Here is a 22,116-nt window from a genome sequence, read left to right as displayed (position 1 = left end):
GTTAGGCCTATCATTTTCAATAGGGTTCAAAACAAAAAAAGCCACCCAAACCAAACAACTCTCATCCCTCCCCAAAACAGAGAATTGCTTGCAGTATGAAATGTCAACAAGATTCATGAACCCTCTGTCAGCATGGGCTACAAGGAACTACATGCACTCAGTTTATTTTTGACTCTACTGTAAATTCAAACTTTTACCCCTTGAGGTTAATATTTTTTAATTCACTGAATACTACTGTTAAGCCTTCAAGAAAACAGCAGTAACTATTTAATGTTTGAGGACTGCTAGATAAATGATGCTGAGTAACTGAGTTAATTCCAGACTTCTGAATATCATAGAAAAGAAAAATGCAAAACCAACAAGCTTGTTTCCAACGAGCCCATTAAAACACACAACCTATGTTTACTAAAGTTGTATTTCAAGATTTAGACTAGCAAAAACCTGTAATTTTAGAGGATATTGTCTTCCTTTTGAATCTACACTCTATCAAGAAAGTTGCTCTGAATAACTTAAGGTGTAAGATACTGCTAGAGTGTACTAAAAACAGTGATTTACCTGTCACCAGCTGTACTCTGATTTCAATCACTAAAAACCCACTATGTTTCTACCGTAAATATTTATCTTACCTTTATCTAGCTTATTGTATATGTGTTTGGGTAGTTCAGGTGAAGACTCAACATTTGGAGGACAGACATATAACGCTCTACTATGTGGTGCGTTAGCATCTCGAAGATCCACTGCTTCTTTACAAACATTGAGAATATTTCTTCTGAAGTCTTGTACTTCTGGATCCTTAACCATGTCAAATTCACAGACAGGCATGCCAATTGCAAAACCTACATACAGTATTGAAGAAGCATGAGGAAATAATCGCAACTGATAATTAAAGCTGAAGACTCCTATCAGTGACAGATAAAGCATACTTTAAAGAAAGCACACCCTGAACTATTTGCTTTAAGCACTGGATTCTACTTATATACATAATTGTTTTGTATCATTCAAGAACACAACAGTTTAAAGTTAAGTGCACTCAGCAGTCACAAAAAGTTAGAAAACATGTACATTCACTGAAGATCCTAGAAGCCTTATATCACCATTCTCACAGCTAGCACTCCTCCAAGGAAAAGGACTAGTAAAAATTCTTTTCATGTCGGCACAAAGTTTCCGAAATGGACTGTAAAAGCTGCGATGTCCAGGTTTTTTCTAGAACCCCAGCAGGATTATTGGTAGCTATTAGGACCATAACTGACGTTGCTTACAACTGAATGACAGCTATTAGTTTTTTTTAAATGAACTACACTATTTAAAAATGTAGCCAGTTCTCCAAGAGATACTGAACTTTAGTTCTTGGGCATACGTTCATGTATTAAGAGCTCATTTCTCAAAGGTCCTCTGTCTCAGATTGGAATTCCACTTACTTTGATGAGATTACTTGCATAAATAATTATTTATGCATGAATGTTCAAATGGAACCTTTCAATTGTCCTCTGTTGCATGCTTAGCTAACTACTGTTCTCCCCAAGTCCTGAACAGGTTAAGCTTTACAAAACAGAAGTAGTTTACTTATGCATTTGTAACAAATAATTTAACAATTATGAGTACCCCAGAACAAGTATTTCCAGTTGAGATGTCTCTACCACTGCAATACACATCTATCAGCAACTAAATGGGAGTAGATTATGTTTGTACTACTCAAATTTAGATAGTTAACCTAGATGCTGAAACACATGCTAGTCTCCCTGTACTTTCTCAATGGATAACGGAAAACCTGTTAGCTACTCCAGAGACGATACAGAACATTACAATTTGTCTCCCCTCTGCCTCTCCAGGCCTCAGGCGTTCAGGGGGGGTGCCACCTCATGTCTGAAATTTTACTTTCTAAGCAAGACAGAGCAGTATTAAAATGTGTGCTGCTGCAAACGTCATCCGAGTATAGTCCAGTTAACTTACAAATTAAGATTGATTTAACAACATGCAAACCTGCTAATAAAAGACAAGCAAAAAAATCCTCTAACTCACATACAACTACAAATACATACAAAGGAAAAATTTTACATGCGAATGAAGCAGAAGAGCAAAAAAATGTTTAATTCACAGTTCACAAGTGTCAGCTTTACTACTAGCAGCACCTGCACCTTTGGACATTTCATGCAACAACTGACAGTTAAGAAATGCAACCTTTGACAGATACAGGAGACAAATGCAACCCACTTCAATTCTTTGTTTTGCATTTTGAAGAACAGCCCGTTAAATGGATTAGCTATTTTAAATAAAGATAATCTCACCTATTTCTCTATTAAGAATCTTTTCTTCTCTGTTACCTACTGGTTCAATGACTTTTAGAAAAGGCTGAAATAGTCGCAGGTCACAAAGTCTCCGTGTTTCATCAAAAAATTCTTCTCTTTCTGCTTCTTGTGTAACACTTACAAAAATGTAAGAAGATTCATCTTGAAGGAGCTGATAGAGGGGATATTTTCTTGCTTCTTTAAAGAGTTCATGTTTAATAGTTAGTAAGGTGGCCTCACGGAGGCATTCCAGAGTCACTATCATTCCATTTGGGAGAAGACACTCAACAAGGATCCTCGGTGGCATCAAGTGGATGCCCCATAGTTCACCAGATGATGGTCGTGGAGGCATTTTTAAGTCTTTAGATAACTTTGTACTGGAAGTTTTTCAAGCAGTAATTCGTCTGAGTAAACCTAAGTAAAAATCAAATTTAAATATTAAAACTTTAAAATATGAACACCACAAGAAACTTCAGACAGTTGTTCAAACACCGCTTACTGTAGGTGAGTATTTATGGATATATTTTACACTCAAAGAAAACTACAAGTTCCTTAGACTTCAGCTTTATCAAGTATGTGATATAATTGTCTCCTCAGAAGTTCATAGCAGAATCACAGTTTGGGGGAAAAAAATGTGAATACTCATATGGTCTTAAAAATAAGAGGATTAATTTTTTACTTCAGTTCACAGTTTACGACTAGAACACTTAAATAGTGTGAGGATAAAAAATTCTAATAAAATTATCACTACAACAATTTTTAAGTAAATCTCAAACCCAGTTCTTCACATGTTTTTGGAAAGCAAAACTTGTATTATTTGGCTGAGATATAAACCATCAACTCAACTCAGTTCACTCAAACCACTGCTTCAGGTTTTTTTGAACTTTCTCATCCCAAACCTCTGAAGTATTCAAACCTCGCTAACATAATAGCTAAGTATTTATTAAAACTTTTAAACTTGATTTTTAAGAGTCCAGTACATACACAACTTGGCCTTAGCTGTTTTAGATTAGTATAGGCTACTTTGACCAGCAACAAACCCTTGCTTTTTTCCACAAATGGGACAAGAGAACTGAGCTCCATTAATACTTTTTAGTTGAGCTTGTTTTATTCAGGATCAATTCTCTGTTCTCATTCCCTCTGGCAGCCATATCAATGTCTTTGCCAAGCTAAAGGAAAGGAGGGGAGAACACGTCTGACCTTCCAGCAGCAATGCCTCATGCCAGCCTAGAGCAGGTACGAGAAAAATGGTAACTTGACAGAGCAGAGACATCTTACAGCCCAGTGGCCCAGAACAGATGCCTAACAAAAAGCAGAAGAACAAAGCATGCACACAGTGATATGCCATCAATAAAGCTCTCCTAATTGCTACCTAGTTCTTAATTTCCTTAACCAGAAGCAGTATTTAGGTATTTGTGAAAGAAATCCATCAAGAACTATTGAATTCATTCAAGAATTTTTCACACACAAACTGTTGGAATCCTGTGACAAAAGTGAAAAATGTTCCATGTTACAAAATATTTGCTTTTCTTTGTTCTGAAGCCTGTTACTTTCACCCAATACCTTAGATTTCTTGTAATGAAACAAATTCCTTATCTTGGCATTCACTGCTCTTAGAGTTTCAGCATGTCCTCCGCACTACCTCTTTTCCATAAGTCTCAGATTCAGTCCTTCTCTGCCCAAAGTAATTCTGTTTTTTTTTTAATCCTTGTCACCTTCTTCGCATCTCTTCCACCTTTACCATACCTTTTTTTTTTTTCCCCCAACGTAGAGCGGAAACAACTGTATTTGCACACAACACTGAAATTTCAAACTGAGCACACATCTACAGAGTGACATAACCTTTTCTATTTCCTATTAAGTTGCTTTTCTGTCACTGGGCAGCAAGACATTCTTACTGAACTACACAGCACAGACCTAAGCTCTCACTGCAGAATAGGAAGTTACCACAAATGCTATTATACATCATACAAATCACTAACAGTGCATTACTTACCCTTAGCTCAATTTCATTAACTTCAGCATGTATATTATAAGAAAGGGCAGTATCAACAAACATCTCAACAGCAGTCTATTGTCCATCATGCCTCCACCATCAATTACATATCCCAAAAGCACAGGGCTAGGATAACTACCAGGCTACTATTCTAAAGCCATTCTTAGTCACCTTTCAAGTCAAGAACTGCCCCAATTAGTTTCTTTTTGTAACAGAAAGAACCAACAGCTTCACATCTCTCCTGTTTTTATCAGTTTTCTGAAAGCTTTCACTGTAGAAAAGCAATGAATACTGCTTGCCCATTGCTCAGCAAATCTAAAAAAATATAAGTAATATGTAAAAATACATACAAAATTCTAAATATTAAAAATTGCATAGCTTTTAAAAATAAAATCATTATCCTTGTTTCTGCACTTTTATGCCTTGGAACTTTTTCTTCCAAGTACATTCAGTACCTGCTTTTGCCATGCTTCAGTTCTTAAAAAGCATTAGAATGAAATTTTTTTCCCAAATCCACCTCTTCCTAAGCAACTCTGAGTAGCAACAGGGTTTCCTTTTTTAAATCCCTCCTTTGTAGTTGTAGTTTGTGCTTTTAAAAATATCAACAGAAGTACTAAGGTGCCACTGCAGGTTTAGAAAAATGCTTTTTCACTAATACCTCATGCATATTTACAAGGGGCTTTGCAACTGACTTTTTTTAAAAGAGAGCTTAAAAAAGCTATTTTATTTTTCTCATTGTTGTAACACTCTCAGCAAGCGGATGCTGAGATGGAAAGTTCTGAACACACACTGTATTTAAAAGAGCCAAACTTGGAAAGCTTACCAATTACAAAACATTTCAAGTGAACCCAAATAACACCATTTAGAGTAACTTGGAGAATTCCAAATTACCAAAAACTATCCCCTGTTTATAGATAAAGAGAAATATACAGAAGGTTAAATAGCACCTTTTTGATCAGGCAAAAACATGAATAAGAGATTCCCTTCTCCATACTGCTGAATCACATGCCTATTTTTTAATTATAAGCATAGGCAGAAACACATCACTATTAAGGCACACACCAGCATAAAAACCCCCGAGAACATGCGTAAGAACTTTTCTGTCCACACAATCAATGATAATATAGACGGACCACAATTAAGTATTCACAACACAGACCAAGTTTATACCAGCAGTCTTTTAAGTACCACAACCCTGTTGACGTTCCTCTGAACTGATGGTTGTAAAAGCTCCTGTCCTCCCTGCCCAAGGCACATCTCATTCTCCATCACACCAGCAATAGCGCTCCCTGAGCCAGCTCATGACAGGGCCAGATGGATTAAGGTGGCAAGAGGACTACTCTTCCTTTCCTGGGCTAGCTTCTGCTGGTTTAGGTGCCTTATTGAGACCACCACGGAGTCAGACAAATGCCAGGGTCTACGCAGGGGAGTGAGCATGACTGCAGCAGTGCTGGGCTAGCTCAGCTTTAAGAATGGTGGTTTGTTCCACTGTAAGTTTTTCCACCCTCCTCACCAAGGATGGCTAACAAAGAAACAAAGGCAGGGCTGGGGGACATGCATACATATTAAATCCTTTTAGATAATATCTTGTCAAAATAAAGCTTGGCTTTCTAAAAATTTCAAGTGTTAAATGACAACTCAGTACCATTTCTTTAAAGATTTTCAAAGAGTCCAAAAGAGACACGCCAAAATCTACACTTTTTAGAGCAACTGCACCAAAACAGCAGCTTTTGTTTTAAACTGGGATAAAGAAATGCTGAAATGGTGTATATAGTTATTTTGTGAGCATGTTCATTCTACTTGCACATGTAAGCACGCCTCCAGGGTTTGGATTTGGAAAGCAAAAATGTAAACAGAAACAGTTTTGAAGTATAGTTGGCAGCTTGTGTTTCTGTGTACACTTTCAAATCTGGAAGGCTGCCTGGAATAAATAGAATCAATTATGTTCTTCGACAGTGAAAGGACTATAATTAAGAGAATTCTAGAGAAATGTTATTTAACTCCAACTAAAGGTACACACAAACACTTCAAATGAACATCATTCTTGCAATTCCTGACCTTACAAAAACACCTTGAAGTTTTATCCCTGTTGCAGATAGCTGAACTTGTGCAAAGCATCTGACACTGTCAGCATACCTGTCTCAAAACTGGAGACATGGATTTAAAGGATGGACCACTCTATGGTAATGAATTGGCTGAATGGTCGCATTTGAACAGTCGCGGTCAACTGCTCAGTGCCCAATAGAGATCAGTGATGAGCGGCGTTCCTCCATTGTCAGTACTGGGACTGGTGCTGTTCAACACCTTTGTCAGTGACAGAGCGGGATTAAGCACACCCTCAGCAACTTTGCCGATGACACCAAGCTGAGTGGTATGGTCAACACACTGGAAGGAATGCCATCCAGAGGGACCCTGACAGGCTTGAGAGGTGCACCCACGCAAACTTCATGAAGTTCAACAAGGACAAGGTCCTGCACCTGGCTTGGGGCAATCCCAAGTACAAATCCAGGCTCAGCAGAGAACGGATTGAGAGCAGCTGTGACAACAACTTTGGGGTGCTGGCCAATGACCCCGCTCAACATGACCCAGCAATGTGCATTTGCAGCCCAGAAAGCCAACCAAATCTGGGCTGCATCAAAACAAGCGTGACCAGCACCATGGGAGGCGATTCTCCCCCGCCACCCAGCTCTCACGAGGCCCCACCTGGAGCACTGCATTCAGCTCTGGGGCCCCCAACATAACAAGGACATGGACCTGTTGGAGCAAGCCCAGAGGCAGCCACAAAGATGATCGGGGGCTGGAGCACCTCTCCTGGGAAGACAGGCTGAGAGTTGGGGTTGTTCAGCCTGGGGAAGGGAAGGCTCCGGGGACACCTTAGAGCATCAGCCTTCCAGTCCTAAAGGGGTACTGCGAGAAGGCTGGAGGGGGGCTTTTTACACAGGCACATAGCGATAGGACAAGGGGCAATGGCTTTACACTGGAAAAGGGTAGATTTAGACTAGATGCAAGGAAGAAATTCACCACTGTGAGGGTGGTGAGACAAACAGGTCCCTTCCAACCCAAACCAGTCTATGACTCTACACCACCACAGATGGTCAGAAAGGCCAAACCTAAAGACACTCACTGATCAAATCACATTCTTTTCAACTCGTTACAGCCTTCCTGTTCCTTTCAGCACATTCTCCTTCACTAACTTTGCTAAGCACCCAACCTAGAAGCTATTATTTTTGAAGGGAATTTCAAAACCTGACATACACATAGAGAAAGAGGGAAGTTAAACAACATACCTCCGAAAATACTGATTCCTACTGGCTTCCAGATACACTTATATTCACACTATCATCTATTTTCTCACAGGACAGCAGTCAGCTACAGTCTCATATAACTGACAGTCCTTTAGAGTAACTGAGACTGCAAGTTTAGAAAATTTGCTTTTGGTAAACTATGAGAGTTTTATCTCACAGCACTGAATTGTGCAGAACTACAGCAGCATGGTTAACTCAATTTCATTCTATTGAATATTTTATTACAAGTTACAGCCTACAATCATTTTTCTAATGGCTGCTTCATGGCCTACAACTGTTAATTGTGTAAAGATTTATATGAGACCATCATGAAGTTTTCTGCTACTCCTTCTGAAAAGAATTTCTTCCCCTCAAGGAAAGGAGCTCAATGAGGAAGAAATTCAGTAAGAATTGTACTGCAGGAGAGTTAATATTGGTTCCTAACATTAGTACCCAAAGCAGTACTTTCTGAGTTCATAACTTCAGCAAGCTAAGCTTGGGACAAATTAACTTGAGTCAGAAACCCACATATTTTTTCCCCTAAAGACATCTCAGGCTACTGCAGCTGTTTTCACCGCACTTGTACACATAAAAGCCCTGTGCATCTATAGCTCAGCAGGACACACTGGCAGTATTTTTTCTGCTGTGTTTTTCGTACATTAACATTTTGCCAGAAGAAACTGAAACAGGAGCGTCACTGATCTAAGTTTTAGGTGTGTTGCTAAAAGGAAGCAGTGTTACCCTTCAGCACAGAGGGAATCTACATTTCAAAAAAACAAACAAACAAAAAGCAACCTTTCAAGAGCTCCTCTATCAGAAGGTGTGAACACTTCCCAGCTAAAGGAACATTCATTTTTACAGATTATCTGTTTACAGTTTAGATGAAGTGAATTGATGTTCACTGTCTGGAGATTACTCACACACACTCTACCAACTCCACACACATATCAGGATTTGGCAATAAGATATGTACATTAAAAAACACATTTAACTGATAAGGCTTTTCTCCCTGTTGTGTAAATTACATGTAGGCATGTTCTCCAAGGAGAGAAGCTCCATCTAACGCTAACACTTGTGTCTTATAAAGCAGGTGAAGACCCACTGTGCAAGTCTGTGGGCCAGTCTAGGAGGGGAAAAAAAGGAAGGTGGTTTTGTTCAATTAAGGAGACTTACTGTTATTGTGTCTGTCATCAGCATAAGCACCTACAGTTACTCTTTGGGCTCTGCAAGAAGGAAATTCCATCTGTGATGTACCAACTAGCAAGGAACCTAGCAAGCACAGGAGGAAGCACGAAGGAAAAGTATACTCTGCTGTAATACTGTATTACATGTATAAAGTATGGCATCTTACTCAAAGAGGTACACATTCTAGCAACAGAGAGAAACAAATAATTTTGCATTGCTATAAACATCAGCTAGTGTTTCAAAATGAACTCAAAAGGATAGACTAAACACTCAATACAATTTCATCAGTCCACACTTGAAACAGCCAATCAATTAACTACTACATTTCAATTGAAGTCCATTAGTTTTTCCAGTCACAAGACAAATCCCATTACATTGCTTTCATAGACAGGATGCAGCAGTCTTCTGCAATAATTTTCAGTATCTTTGGTATCAAAGAGCTGCTTACTATGATTTGTATCTAGATTTGATTTCTTTTCCAGGTAGATACTCCCTCTAGACTCTTAGCACTGTCACAGAAGTTTTCTACTCATTAAATAATTCAACTATGTTTATAGATTCTCATTTACTGCACACTCCTGTGTAAGTTAAATTATTTTCTTGATTGCCTAGCAAACTGACATAAATATCAACTACAGGTATGTCCCCAAATAAGTTTTAAATTTCTGCGGAAACCTCAAAACAAAGGGGCAGGGATAAAAACATTCCTGGGATAAGAGTAACACTTTTCAGAATGCAAAACATCTCAAACTTTCTGAAGATCACAGGTTTTATTCTCATCTCTCACCATGAAGACGACCAGGCACAGTTGTCTGTGTAACTTTGCTGTTGTCCAAATCTGCTGTGCAGCGACGGTAAGACTGTCCCAGACTAGATATTTTCAGTACTGTCCCTTTTTTTTCTTCCTGTTTGCCAAGCTGGCTTTTTTCCAAAATCCAGGAAGACTAGTACAAAGATGTCCGTAATTGTCCTCAATGAAAACATTATTACTCACAGATTTAAACAATAGAAATATTGCTTTCTTTAGAATAGAAAGCAGGAGACTGCAGTATTGCAGTTATGTTGTCCTATTCCTTACATCTTACTTTCGTCATCGTTTCACAGAAAAGGGACAGATACACAGAATTGCTTATCTGATCACAAACAGCAGCTCCAGGGAAACATACAAAAAGAATTTAACACTGTTGAAAACACATCTTCTTAGCATTTATTTTCCTTATGAAACAGGCAAGTATTTTCAAACGCTACCAATTTATTTGTGGTTACCTACACCACCACCACCGGCAAAGAAACAGTACTTAGTAGCTTGGCCTTTTTTCTTGACAGAGCTAAAAAGAATTAACATCATTGGTAGCATCTGTAGAATTACGGTACAGCAGAAATACAAGATCATTCTTTCCTATGAATGTAAAATCTCACTGAAAATTAGCGAAATGAAGTTCCAGTTTAGCTAGATATGAGAACATGTGTTGATTATATTTCCACAAAGTTTTCTTTATAAGTTACCTTACACACAGATATATATTTGTTTCAGAACATAATATTCTTGGATTCTAGTTGTAGTGACTTTCAGATACCATAAACAAAATTAATAGTGGGGTCATCCTGAAAAAAACCCAAATAACTCACTACAAAGTATTGGCCAAGAGGTGTGTATATATATACACACACACACACACGTTATTTGTTACCGGAAAAAATATAGATCAGACAGCTGAAACAAAACCATGATTAACAATTTAAGACTTGCTATTGCTGGAGTCTTTTTTTCCTTCAAGAAAATCAGAAGACCTTTGTAAATTCTTACATTCAAATCTCCTTGCTTGCCCTCCCCCATGCATGCAGGCATATTGTTTATAGCTTCACTCACTATCTGGGAACCATGAAAACAGGATCACGAGAAAGAAACATTTGCAAGTTGCTGGTGACCTCTACAACTCCCACTACAATTGTGCTTTTTCCCTAGGGATCCCATGACATACCAAGAGCAGAACGTCTGTCCCAGAACATTTTATTCTAGTTAAAGACAGATTTTTTTTTTCTCTTTTTTAAACAAAGGAAAGCCTAGAATTAAATCTTCCTTTTTAGTCTGAAATCATTCAGCAATTCCATTTCCAGCTTCACCTCAAAGGAAAAGATTTTGTTACTTACAGAAGACTACTAGTCATAAAAAACAACAAAGAATTAGAGAAGCAATGCATCTTCTCTTTAAACTTCATGCATCTGCTTACTCATTATTTCAACAGCTTGCTTGACTTGCCATGTAGCAGGATAAGAATCACTCTCCCATCTGGCTCTGTTCTGGCTGGAGCTGCTCCTCCACAGCTAGGTGCGTACTCTGAAGCTCAGCGAGCAGCACTCAAACCCTTTCAAGCTCTTTAAATCAAATGCCTTGAAGTTCTGACTCATGGCTGAGGAACATGCCATTTTGCACCAACAGAAATAAGGTTTTCCTCTGATTAAATGTTTTTAATACTGTTACATGGGTGATAAACATTTTTTTATGTTAAGAGCAGAAAGAGGATTAAGTAAAAGCACACCACAAACCATATTCTGCTCCTTGCTACAAATACTAAGGGGTTCAGTGACAGCTTTTGTATGCAGAAATATTCTGCTTTTGGAAATTACTGCATGACAGTGTAAACAAAAGATTACTCTGGAATGTCATTCATGAAACTTGATTAGATAGGTAACAAATGCTAACTATATATAGAAAAAATAAAAGCTCCACCTTTAATAACACTGTTTTCTTTCTGTGTTTTTTCCCATCCTCCCTTCTTCCTGGGATATTTGGATCCCAGACAGTAAACAGGATGTTTAAAAACAGGAAGCACTGGCACAGACAAGGACAAGGAGCCAAAGCAGAGTAAATGCAGGTGGTCTATGCTCTGATCTAGCCTGAATCTTCACTTAATCTAAGCAGCTGTGTAGCAGAGCCTTAACTCAGATACTGGGCTTTTCCTGGTGCCCATCTCCCCCAGGCCTGTCACCTTGGCTCTCTGCTGCAGCAAGATGAACCTCCAGTTGTACTGAAAAAGAGGAAAGATTTCCTCTCGTGCTGTCCATACCTAGAAAGGCTACAGCAGAATGGCAACAGAACACCAGAGGTAGTGCAGTCCTCATGCTGCTACGCTTGCCTCTACCACAAGCAAGTATCAAGAGGGTTCAGTCTACAAAGTTCACATGACCAGCTCCCTCTGGATGGAAGGCACAGAGAGAAGTGTAAGAAAAAATTCATGGAGCATGTACCCACTACTGGTTTTTTTATCAACTTTCACTCAAAAGATCCACCCTGTGAGCCCCTCCTTTAGTAAGAAGGAGCTGAGAAAGACATGACACTCAGACTGACTTGCAGCATATTGTGTACTTCCTACGTAACGTTTCTTAGGATGGAGTCTGACAAACTTTCAAATTGAGATAAAGGGTTTCCTCTGTACTAAATTACTCCGGTTCCCTGAAAGCAACTGATGCATAAAAAAATTTTGGGAGTGGCAGTGAACAGCAGTATTTTTGCAACTTTGCAGATTTTTAATATTAAGCATGGAACAGTGAACTGGAAGACAGATGTTTCTGTTCTATAATCCAAACATAAATTAGCTTGCGATTTATTCTATCTTAACTGACCTCTGTAGCCCAGACAGTATTTAGAGAAGTACGGGTTTAGTCTGCACGACCTTACTGAATTCCGTTAGCAAAAGTCATCATCTTTTATTTTCTGGCATATCGAGGATGGGATGCAACTTTACTTTTGATAGAGCATTTGTAAGGAACCACATGCCTCAGCAAAAGCCATGGAAGGTTGGGGTTTTTTTTTCTTTGTTTAAGCTCCCAAACTGAAAGATCAAAACAATACATTCTCCATTGAGGTATTTAACTCCCTTTTAAAAACCATTTGTTGAGAGAAGGAAGTTTGTGGCAGAGTTAACACAAAGGCACAGCCATCATAATGAAAAGTTTTAATTCTGCAGCTAAATACTCCTGTCCTTTATACAGCTGAAATTAACAGTTCTTAACAAATAGTCTTCTACAAAGACATGTGGAATAAGATAGGCAAACAAGTCCAGTTCCTTCCAAATCTTGCCTTGCATAAGTTGCCTGCTTCTACATGAGTTATAATCACAACAGGAAAATACCATGGCTTTTCAAGAGTCAGTCAGAAATAATCAAGTACTACCCCTACTAAACTTGTTTGTGATACAGAGTCAATGGCGATTAACTAAATATTTATTTAGCAGTAAATGATAACCCTGCTCAAAGGTAAGCGTCAACAGTTTTCCATAAAATATTACCAACAGACCTTTATTTACACCCCAGCAGCATACCAACTGTCCTGCCTACCCCACACAACCACCTGTGTGAGTGGCACACTATTCAGCCACAACACATTTAGCACTACTACATGCTCCCATCAGGCTCCATTCTCTTAAAGGTCACAGATCACTTAGATGCACTGCACCTAAGCACATCAGAAAACCAGATCTTCTATGTGAAGCAATACTGTCGACCGAATTCCTGATTTTGTAAGCATATATTTCACTGCTTTATGTAAGTTACAACAGAAACATTTCTCTGAAGCCTTAAAGAGCATAGGTTTATTCTTGTTCTAGCTGTTGACTCTGGTTGAATGAGACTTTTCTCTGCATATACAGGCTGGATGCCAAAACAACAATGATGACTCAAGACACTAACGTATTTACGTTTCTGTTCAAGAAGTACAAACAAACATGATTCACTGTGACTATGTATGTCATTAGGTCCTGCATGCTTCAGCCTGAAGTACAAAAACAGTTACGGTAAACTGTGATAAATGGTTCTTCAGCATGTTTAATCAAATGTTTATCATTTCTGTACGTATCTGTTAGAAGCATCTGCTTTGCAAACTCAATGTTGTGCAAACACGAAAGCATGATTTCAAGTGTGGGGCTACTGAGACATTAAGCTTGTTATTAGTGCATCTCTCTCCTATACTTCAAGCTGTTACCCAAATTGTTTCTCTAACAAGGTCAGTGTACCAGGAATTTGCTTTTACAACATCTGAAATAAATGGCTAATATTTGCCTAAATAGATAACGTTTGCAATTAACATGAACTTTCCACAGAATAAAGTGACATAAGTTCGTAAGCATTTAAACAGTGAATACCAGTAACATTTCCACAATAGTTTAAAGATTTCTCAAATTCCCAGCTTGGAAAGTCACTTCCCTATTCCAATTAAACACTCTGAAACTAAGGCACATGCCTACTACTACAATCAGAGCTCTGTAAGAGGGATGTTAGAAGGAAAGACCTTTATTTAAAAAAAGCCAAGAAGATACTGGCAGCAGTCAGTCACTGCTATTAAGAGAGCTTTACACATCCACACAAACATGGAAGTATTTTTAATACATGTTTCTTTGGAAACACTTTGTAATGTTGTCTGTGTGTACATTCAAAAAGACTGAAAGCAGTTTTCAGCCTGGTGAAGTTTAACCCTGGGATAGAACAGAAGACCACAAAAGCTTAAGTGTTTTGGATTTAATTTCAACCCATAAAAACACCAATTCGGGAAGGGTGACTATATTGCAAATCATCTTTTTTCTCCCTGTTTAAATAACCTGCTGACATACAGGACAGCAAGAGATTGGAAGCTAAAATAACGGGTACATGTCACGTATCGCCTTGAAGTTGCTTGTGATACTATCCTATCTGCTGATATAGAATGAAAAGTTTAGAAAAATAGGTGATGAAAGAAGAGTTAAAGAGCTGGATTGCAAACTAATTTTACAACACATTTAAGAAGAGTTTCCAGTCAGGAATAGGCTTTGCTATCCCTCTGTTTATGTACCAACAGTGCCATTTTGTTGCTTGTTGGCTTCTATTTTCACCCTTTATCTCTTGGTGGTAGTTATGCCATCTTCCCCTACATGTCAAAACATTCCAAGCTAGAGGTATCTAAGGTCAAGAGAGCACTGCTAAGCATTTATAATGACACCAGTGCTTTATGCTCCATTTCAGAGCACGGTGAAGGCAGCAGGTTATTAGAATTTTACTGACCACAATCTTGGTAAGTAGTTAACATGAGAAAATAAAAACTTTACTTTCTCAATTGAAGTGTTACAATATATTTTAAACATTTTATCTAGTGACCACTTATGAAAAAAATTCACATAATTGGTTAAGTTTATCATCTACAGTGACAGCATTTTGATTTCACACATTACTATTTTATACCAAAACACAAACACAACTTGTTATAAATCAATCTTGGTAACAAACTGGCTAGACTGAAAGTGGCACTCACAGGCACCCTATTTGGATACATCCCCAATTATACACCACAAACAAGAATATTCAACATGTCTGGATGTTGCTTAAAAATTAGCTCTTTCACTTAGACACCAGATTTTTTCTTGGGACAAATGCTTTTCTACAGTACTGAACATCAAGACTGAAGGATAGTTCAGAGGTGACAGCATGAAATTGCAAGAAGATAAAATACAATATATTAATCCCTTTACTCCCATCAGTGGAAACTGCCCTGATAAACTGGTAAGTTGAACTGGTTGTTCAACATCCACATAAGCTTTTATGAAGGCAGAAGAGCAATTTTCAGTTTTACTAGCATCACTTCCACTTCTATAATCCAGGCACAACATTTGCTCATTACTCTGGTAAGAGCTGGGAACATAAATACAAAAATGAAGAATAAGTGGTATGTTTTATAATCTAAGCAGTTTAATGACCACAACAAGCATATTTTAGAGTATTTGGAATGGAAGCTTTTACTTCCCTTTTCCCAGAGGGAACTAGCTCTATCTAGAAACTTCTCCGTATGTTAGCACCATTAACTCTGATCTTTTAAACTATGCCTGCAGTCAAGAGTCAAGTTATTTTTCAGCCTTAATGAAAACTTAATGGCACAAGCATCAAAGTTGGATCATAACATACCTCAGTCACACAAAGTATATTTTTGAGTTTGAGAAAGAAACAATTCATCTCCACTCTGCTTCCTTGGTAAACCAGTGTTTACTCTCTGCTCATTCTTGATTTTTTTTTGTGCTTGTATTCTCAAGTGTCTGGTGCTTAGTTTGGCTGCATCTTTGCAGACATCAGTCTCCTCACTCTTCTAGCAAGGCAGATATCAAAGTCCCAAGGTAAAGAAAATTTTGTTCTATTAGATTCAGGTCACAGAACAGGCAGATATTTCTACTTATGGTTGATTAGTCTCAGATGAAATGCTGAATCTTGAATACTTCTTTTCAGTAACGTTAAACATTTCTTGCATTTTGAGGATGTTCAAGAGAACTTGTTTCTTTGTTGACTGCTAGCAACTAAAAGAAGGAATTAGGTTGCAACAAGGGTGATTCTTTTTTGCTCACAGATTTAGTGTCCTCTGCAAGGATCCACAGCTAAACACCTGATAGGTTAAAGACACTTTTCCAAGACAAGTGCAATCTCAGCAGAAAATCCATGCTTCTGGAAGGACCATGATCCAAGTTAACAGTGAGTTAAAAAAGCAAGAACAGCCTTGAAACGTGTTGGGCAACGGTCATTCATCACCATTAACTGCCACAAAGTATTGGCAGAAGACTGACTCATTAGTATGGAAATAAAAAATACAGTTAAGCCTCAATGACAGGTAAGTTTTCTGACATGTATAATCTAGGAGGCAACCTTCCAATTTTCTTTCTTTTCTGTCTGGACTTTGAGAGAAAACACCCAAGGGATGATTCTCTACATTTCTTTGCCTGAGAAGAGGGTCATAACGTACAGCCAGTAATGTGACTCAACTGTCTCAAAGTTTCAGGGAACCCTACAGTAAGCCTTCGCCAATTCAGTAAGTCTCCTGTATTCAACAAATATACTTTATGGCTCATAATCCTCAAAAGCTACGTTTACAAGCACGTTGTTAAGTCAGAAGCTGCAAGCAAAACTGCCAAAGTTTTCCTACATAAAAATCCATTAAGTTAATTGAGTAAATGTGTTAATGGTAAACAAAAAAACACAGACAACCAAAAACAATCTCTTTGGAGGTGTATCTAACCTTCTACTAGTAAAAAAAAATATCAGTGGGCCATGAAATGAGATTGATGAACCTCACATTCTATGTTTAACCCAACTGTTCTTAAACTAGACTTTAAGTCTAGTTTAAACTAGCCATTTCCTTCTATTGCCACAAGCTATCACCATGCCAGAGGGGAGACTGCTTCACCAGCACTCCTTCTTTCCCCTTCAATTTCACAAAGGTAAGCTGGTTTCTTCAAATTTCATTATTACATTCCTGGAGTTCAGGTATTTGAGCACTGTACTTCAAAAACAGACTACAAACATTCCCAGTGAGTGTACTTTGCAGACATGATTGACCAAGCGCTTTCATTGCCCACTTTACCAGCTTTAAGAAAAAGAACTGTCTTAATAGAGAACAAGTGACTATGTCCCCTCTCCCACACATTTCTTGTGTGAAATACACAGGCTTCTTACACTCTTTCACAAAATCTGCATCCAGAATTACCTAGGAAAATACTTTTCCAGAACTGAAGTATAAATGCATGCTATGTAAATTATATATATATATTTATATACACACACAGAGAGGCTGCAAAATCATTAAGTACTGCTTCAGCTGAAAAGACAGATCCAGAATTACATAAACTGTACTCAGTCTACTGCGTTTCCATTTGATCACACATTACCTTAGAGGATTAAAAAAAAAAAAAGGGGGGGGGGGAAGGCTTTTTTTATAAGTTTAATTCCCTCTACACCCCAGTTGGGCTTGGGTCTGTGTTGGGGTTTTTTGTTGTTGTTGTTTAGTTTGGGTTTTTTCAAGTTAATACAGTAGCAGTGCTGCAGGAAAACAGTTCATATTTCTGAATTTTATTTCTGGTTCATTTAACACTCCACTAAAGATTCAGAAATAGATTTATAGAATAAATTCAGGTGGAAGGAGCCTCTGGAGATTACATGAATCAACCCTGTACTCAAAACAGTTCATGTTTGGTGTCCAAATAAACATAAACAAATCTCTTTTCTCTCTCCACTGCTCACATTTGGATTGGGATACTACAAAGAGAAACCTGTAACAGAATTCTTTGCCGTGACACATTGAACTTCAAGAGCAAAAGAAAATTCCCACCCAGTTTTAGCATAAATATTTTTGTGGCCTTTTCTAGCCATAGCTACAATTTCAGACAGGCATCATCACTTGGAGCAGCTGCATGTCTGGCTTTTTAAATGGATGAGACAAAACTCCCACAAGCATGGAATGCAATGCATAAAAAGCTGGAAAAAAAAAAAAAAAAAGGCAAAACCTACCTTAGCTTACACTACAAGCCACAAGTCTGTTTCTTCAGTTCAAAGTACAAACTCTTACTCTTTCCCTAATGCTCCTCCTCCAACTCAATCACGCATACAAGAAAAGCTTATATGGCCCATTTTTCCTCAACTGGGAGATACACTAGGTCTCACACATATTTTATTAAATTACTGTTTTGTAATTAACAAGACAAAACTTATTTTTATGGTAGTATTTTAAGAGTAAACTGGAAGAACTAATTTTGCAGTAATATTCCTGCTCCAATTCCATATAAATCAAAAATATTTCATCATCAGTATCAAAAGTTTTTTACAAAAATCTTAGCTCCCCCTCACCCGAGTACAACATTAAGTGTCCTATTAACAACAATCTTTGTTAACCTTCATTAATGGACTCAACTAGGCAAAGTAAACCTACATACCATACACACCTATGAGATTATTTCTCACATGAATTTGAACCAATGTATCATCATCTCAATTTCCTTTCCCCCAAAACAGGCAAGAAAAGTAATTGCAATAGTCTTCTATTCTGAAACGAAAAATATTTGCAAGGTGTTCACATATCTGAGTATTCCTGGTACCCAGAGAATCTGCACCAGAAGTCCAGAAGACTACATCACGAATTGACTTACTTACAAAGTTTTTAACAAAGCAGTTTGTGCAGAGAAAGTATCAGCCTTAGGCTTGCTGTCTAGCCATTCATAGATTAATTTCTTTTTGAGTTAAAACCATGATGATCATCAAGGTTACTCAAAACTGTATTGCACATGACCAAGTAATTAAAAAGCATGCTATACATTTTCATCTGAGGAACATCCATGATCAAGTCCATTCTTTATGCAGTAACACCTTTTCAAAGTGTTATTTTCTTCCAGTAACTGGAAACCTCTTATGATACACTTAGTCTTGTGAGATAGCATGATGGTAAAGCACAAAACCCTTGCTTGTTTTAGAAAATCCTATTCTAAAAATGTCAGCAACTTCAGGAGTAAGTTATCCAGGAAGAGGTATCTCCCGCTTCCTTCCAGAAACAGCCTGATTGTCAGCGAAACAGTTAACTAACTATTGAACTACTTTATGACTTCCAATAAAGCACAACTGCTTTGTAAACAGCTCAGCTACACCACCTTTCCCGAAGAAAACTCTAGAAAAAAATCTCAACACCCAGACCGCTCAGTGTCATTATTCATGCAAGTAAACTGCAACAAGCAGCAAAACAAATCTGCCATTAATACTAAATGACACTTTGAAGCAGCCAAGCACACCTTGGCATGGATTTGTAGATTGTGCTTAGCATGCTTTGAAAAAAAAAAACCAAACAAACCACAAAACACTGTCTCCAGGTTGCTAAGAATGGCATCAACCTAACACCTATACGACGCAGGACATCTGCTTCAGTCAAGTTTCAACCGCAGCTCCAACATTGCCATATTTATTGTTTCAACGAAAAAACAGAACGTCACAGATCACACAAGGAATTGTGTGGTTTCATAAATTTCTCTGTAAACCCTATGAGCCTGGTTGAAGCATGGTTTGTCTATGTGATGACATTGGGTAAAATAGGCTTCCAAATGACTAACCACTCTGGAGAACTTTGCCAACGTTATTGTTTGAGAATAAAGTTATATTCTGTGAAACTTTAAGTCCACATGGGGCTTTATTTCAGAACAGTTTATCCAGTCAGCTCCCCACAGCAGACAAACGATTAAATCCCACCATTCCGAGTACTGGAATATTCCTAGCAACTAAATGTTTACACACAAGAGGTGGACTTTGATTATTACACTGCATTATACTTGTTGCTTCCATGCTGCACTTCTATAAGAACATTTCTCTAAGTTGTTAGGTGGGAGAAATTATTCAAAACACGATGGGATAGTTTCTAACTTCATCCAGTATGGTGAATTTGAAAACCTGCTATAGCTGAAAATGGGGATATTTATGAGTAACTAACAGAACAGAGTCCACATTTCTTCTATTAATTACTACAAAATCCAGACTCAGAATCCAGCCGACTACTCCTTTACAGGTCTGCTGCAGAATGCTCAAAACTGCAGAATTAACTGCAGCAAAGCTTTACAGTCCATCCTGTCTGCTTTTAAACATATACTTCCTTTGTGCTTGTTCTGTATACGCGCTGTTTATGAAGTAAGCTCTGTTCAATCACATTTTTAAAGTTGACAAGAAGAGTTACAGAGAAAGATAGTTACAGAGAAAGATTGTTACAGAGAAAGATTGTTACAGAGAGATACCAGTAACAGCAGCAGGAGTACTAGGTCTGACACCTTAATAACTTCAAGAACACTGAAAACAGCAACAAAAGCCCCAAAGAAAAGCAAACGTGCAGTTTGCATTAGTTTGGTCAGTTTTGTTAACATTCAGTCTATTAAAAAGTACTGAAGTACTCATTAGAAATACAGGTTTCAGATTTAATAACAAAACCAAATCTCCTAGTAGCATGAAATAAGCAAGCTGTTTTTACAGGTACCATAAATGTGACACAGCTACTGTAAGTCAACTGCAGCTGGAAGAGAACACCGTATGCCACCGATCCACACACACACCCCGTCGGAAGAGGCTCTCCCAGTGTCACCAGCTGGCCCCACCGTGAGCCTACACACTCCACCACAGGAGCGGCCGAAACACATTTAAAGACAACAGCTGTATTTCGGCGGTGGGAGAGAACCACACGCGACAGCAACAAGCTATTACGGTTTATCCCCTCCCAAGTCTCGTCCCTACGACGAGAGACCCACAAATCGGGATGCGGCAACGGAACGGCTCGGAGCATTGCTAGCCGAGGGAAGCCCGCCGCCCCCCGAGGGTCCCGCTCCCCCCTGCGGCTGCGGAAGACACGCCAGCCGCCCTACAACCTACCAAGAGCGGCGCTCCGCCGCGGGATGCCCCGGAGAGCGCTGCCGCGCCTGGGGAACGCCAGGCAGCCCCAGTCCCAGGCCCAGGCCCGGCCCCGACCCCCTCCTCACTCACCTCACAGGCGCGGCCTCCCCACCGCCGAGCCGGCCCGCAGCCGCCGCCCCGACGGGCAGGGCAGGGCCAGGCCCGGCTCCGCAGCACTCACAGCCCCCTGAGCCGCCCGGCAGCCGCCGCCGCCGCCGCCGCCACCGCCGCCACCACCGCCACAACCCACGGCGGGTCACGGTCACCGTCCCCCCCCCACCACTGGCGGAAGCGGCGCCAACAACCCCCGCGCCGCTCCCACAGAGCCGTCTCCCGCACGGGCAATAACAGGAAGGGAGCGGGGCCCTGACCCCGGATGGGGATGGCGCCGCCCGCCGGAAGTGGAACCGCGGCGCGCGCTGGGGAGGGGGAGGGGGAAGGCGGCGGAGGCGGTGGCGGGCAGCGCGCGTGCACCGCCCAGGGGGGGCCGGGGGCACGCGGCGGCGGAGGGGCGCGGCGTGACGTCACCGCGCGGTGAAGCGGCCGCCCCGCCCCGCCCGGCCCCGCTCCGGGGCGCGGCCCGCCCCCGTCTTCCGGCCGGGCGGGGCCGCTCCCCCTGGGCGCTCTGCTGCCCCCTAGCGCGGCGGCGGAGCCTGCGCTGCCCTGCCCGCTGCCGCCGGTGCCCCAGGGCGGCGAGGGGGGCCCGGGAAGTGACCCGAGCGGAAGCGAGGGTTCTGGAGGAGAGTAACGGGCGCGTCCTTCCCCGGGCTGGCGCGCCTCCGTCCCGTTAATTGCTGTAAAGCCATTAACGCCGCCCTGCGCCCGCGGCCGGGCCGGCCGAGCGCTCCCAGCCCCTTCCCCGGGAAGGGGAAGAGGAAACCACCGGAGGTTTCCTGTGCGATCGCTGTAGCGCGTTGCTCAGCAGGAGCGGCCTCCCCGGCAAAGGCCCGGACTGGCCGGAGGGCGAGGGCGGGTGTCAGACGGGCACTGCCGGGCCCACGGGGCCTGGAAGGAGAGCGCTGGGCTGGCTCAGCTTGCGGGGAGCCCATGGGCCACCGCCGGTGAGGAGCGGACTGAGGGGCGACTGGCAGAACGCAGGTGGCGAGTGACCAGCAGGACACCTGGGCTCGCCAGGGGCTCCTCAGGGGGTGTTTGCCCCCTAAGTGGAGAGATG

The 22,116-nt window shown here is 40.5% G+C and overlaps 1 protein-coding gene across 7 annotated transcripts in view; it reads right to left on the bottom strand.

Annotated features, from left to right (window-relative positions):
* The window catches only part of PIK3CA (phosphatidylinositol-4,5-bisphosphate 3-kinase catalytic subunit alpha), a 48,146-nt gene extending 26,248 nt beyond the window's left edge, over nt 1–21,898 (bottom strand). For 3 of the 7 annotated variants that reach the window (XR_013931772.1, XR_013931773.1, XM_080410006.1), the window contains exons 1-3: nt 21,033–21,882; nt 2,286–2,699; nt 627–836 (exon numbers count right to left, since the gene is read on the bottom strand). Coding sequence is in view for 4 of the 7 variants with exons in the window: in XM_080410006.1 (XP_080266132.1) it covers nt 627–836; nt 2,286–2,637 (562 nt within the window). In the remaining 3 variants the exon portion in view is untranslated. Of the gene's footprint in view, nt 1–626; nt 837–2,285; nt 2,700–8,738; nt 8,813–9,537; nt 12,093–21,032 lie in introns of those variants that run through there. The other 4 variants (XM_080410008.1, XR_013931771.1, XM_080410007.1 and 1 more) reach the window with 4 other exon arrangements.
* Nucleotides 21,899–22,116: the final 218 nt, after the last annotated feature.

Source organism: Falco punctatus (assembly GCF_963210335.1).
Source record: "Falco punctatus genome assembly, chromosome: 13".
In the NCBI taxonomy this organism is placed as follows: domain Eukaryota; kingdom Metazoa; phylum Chordata; class Aves; order Falconiformes; family Falconidae; genus Falco; species Falco punctatus.
Note: the sequence above shows the minus strand (reverse complement) of the source record. Positions and strands in the feature narration are given on the sequence as shown.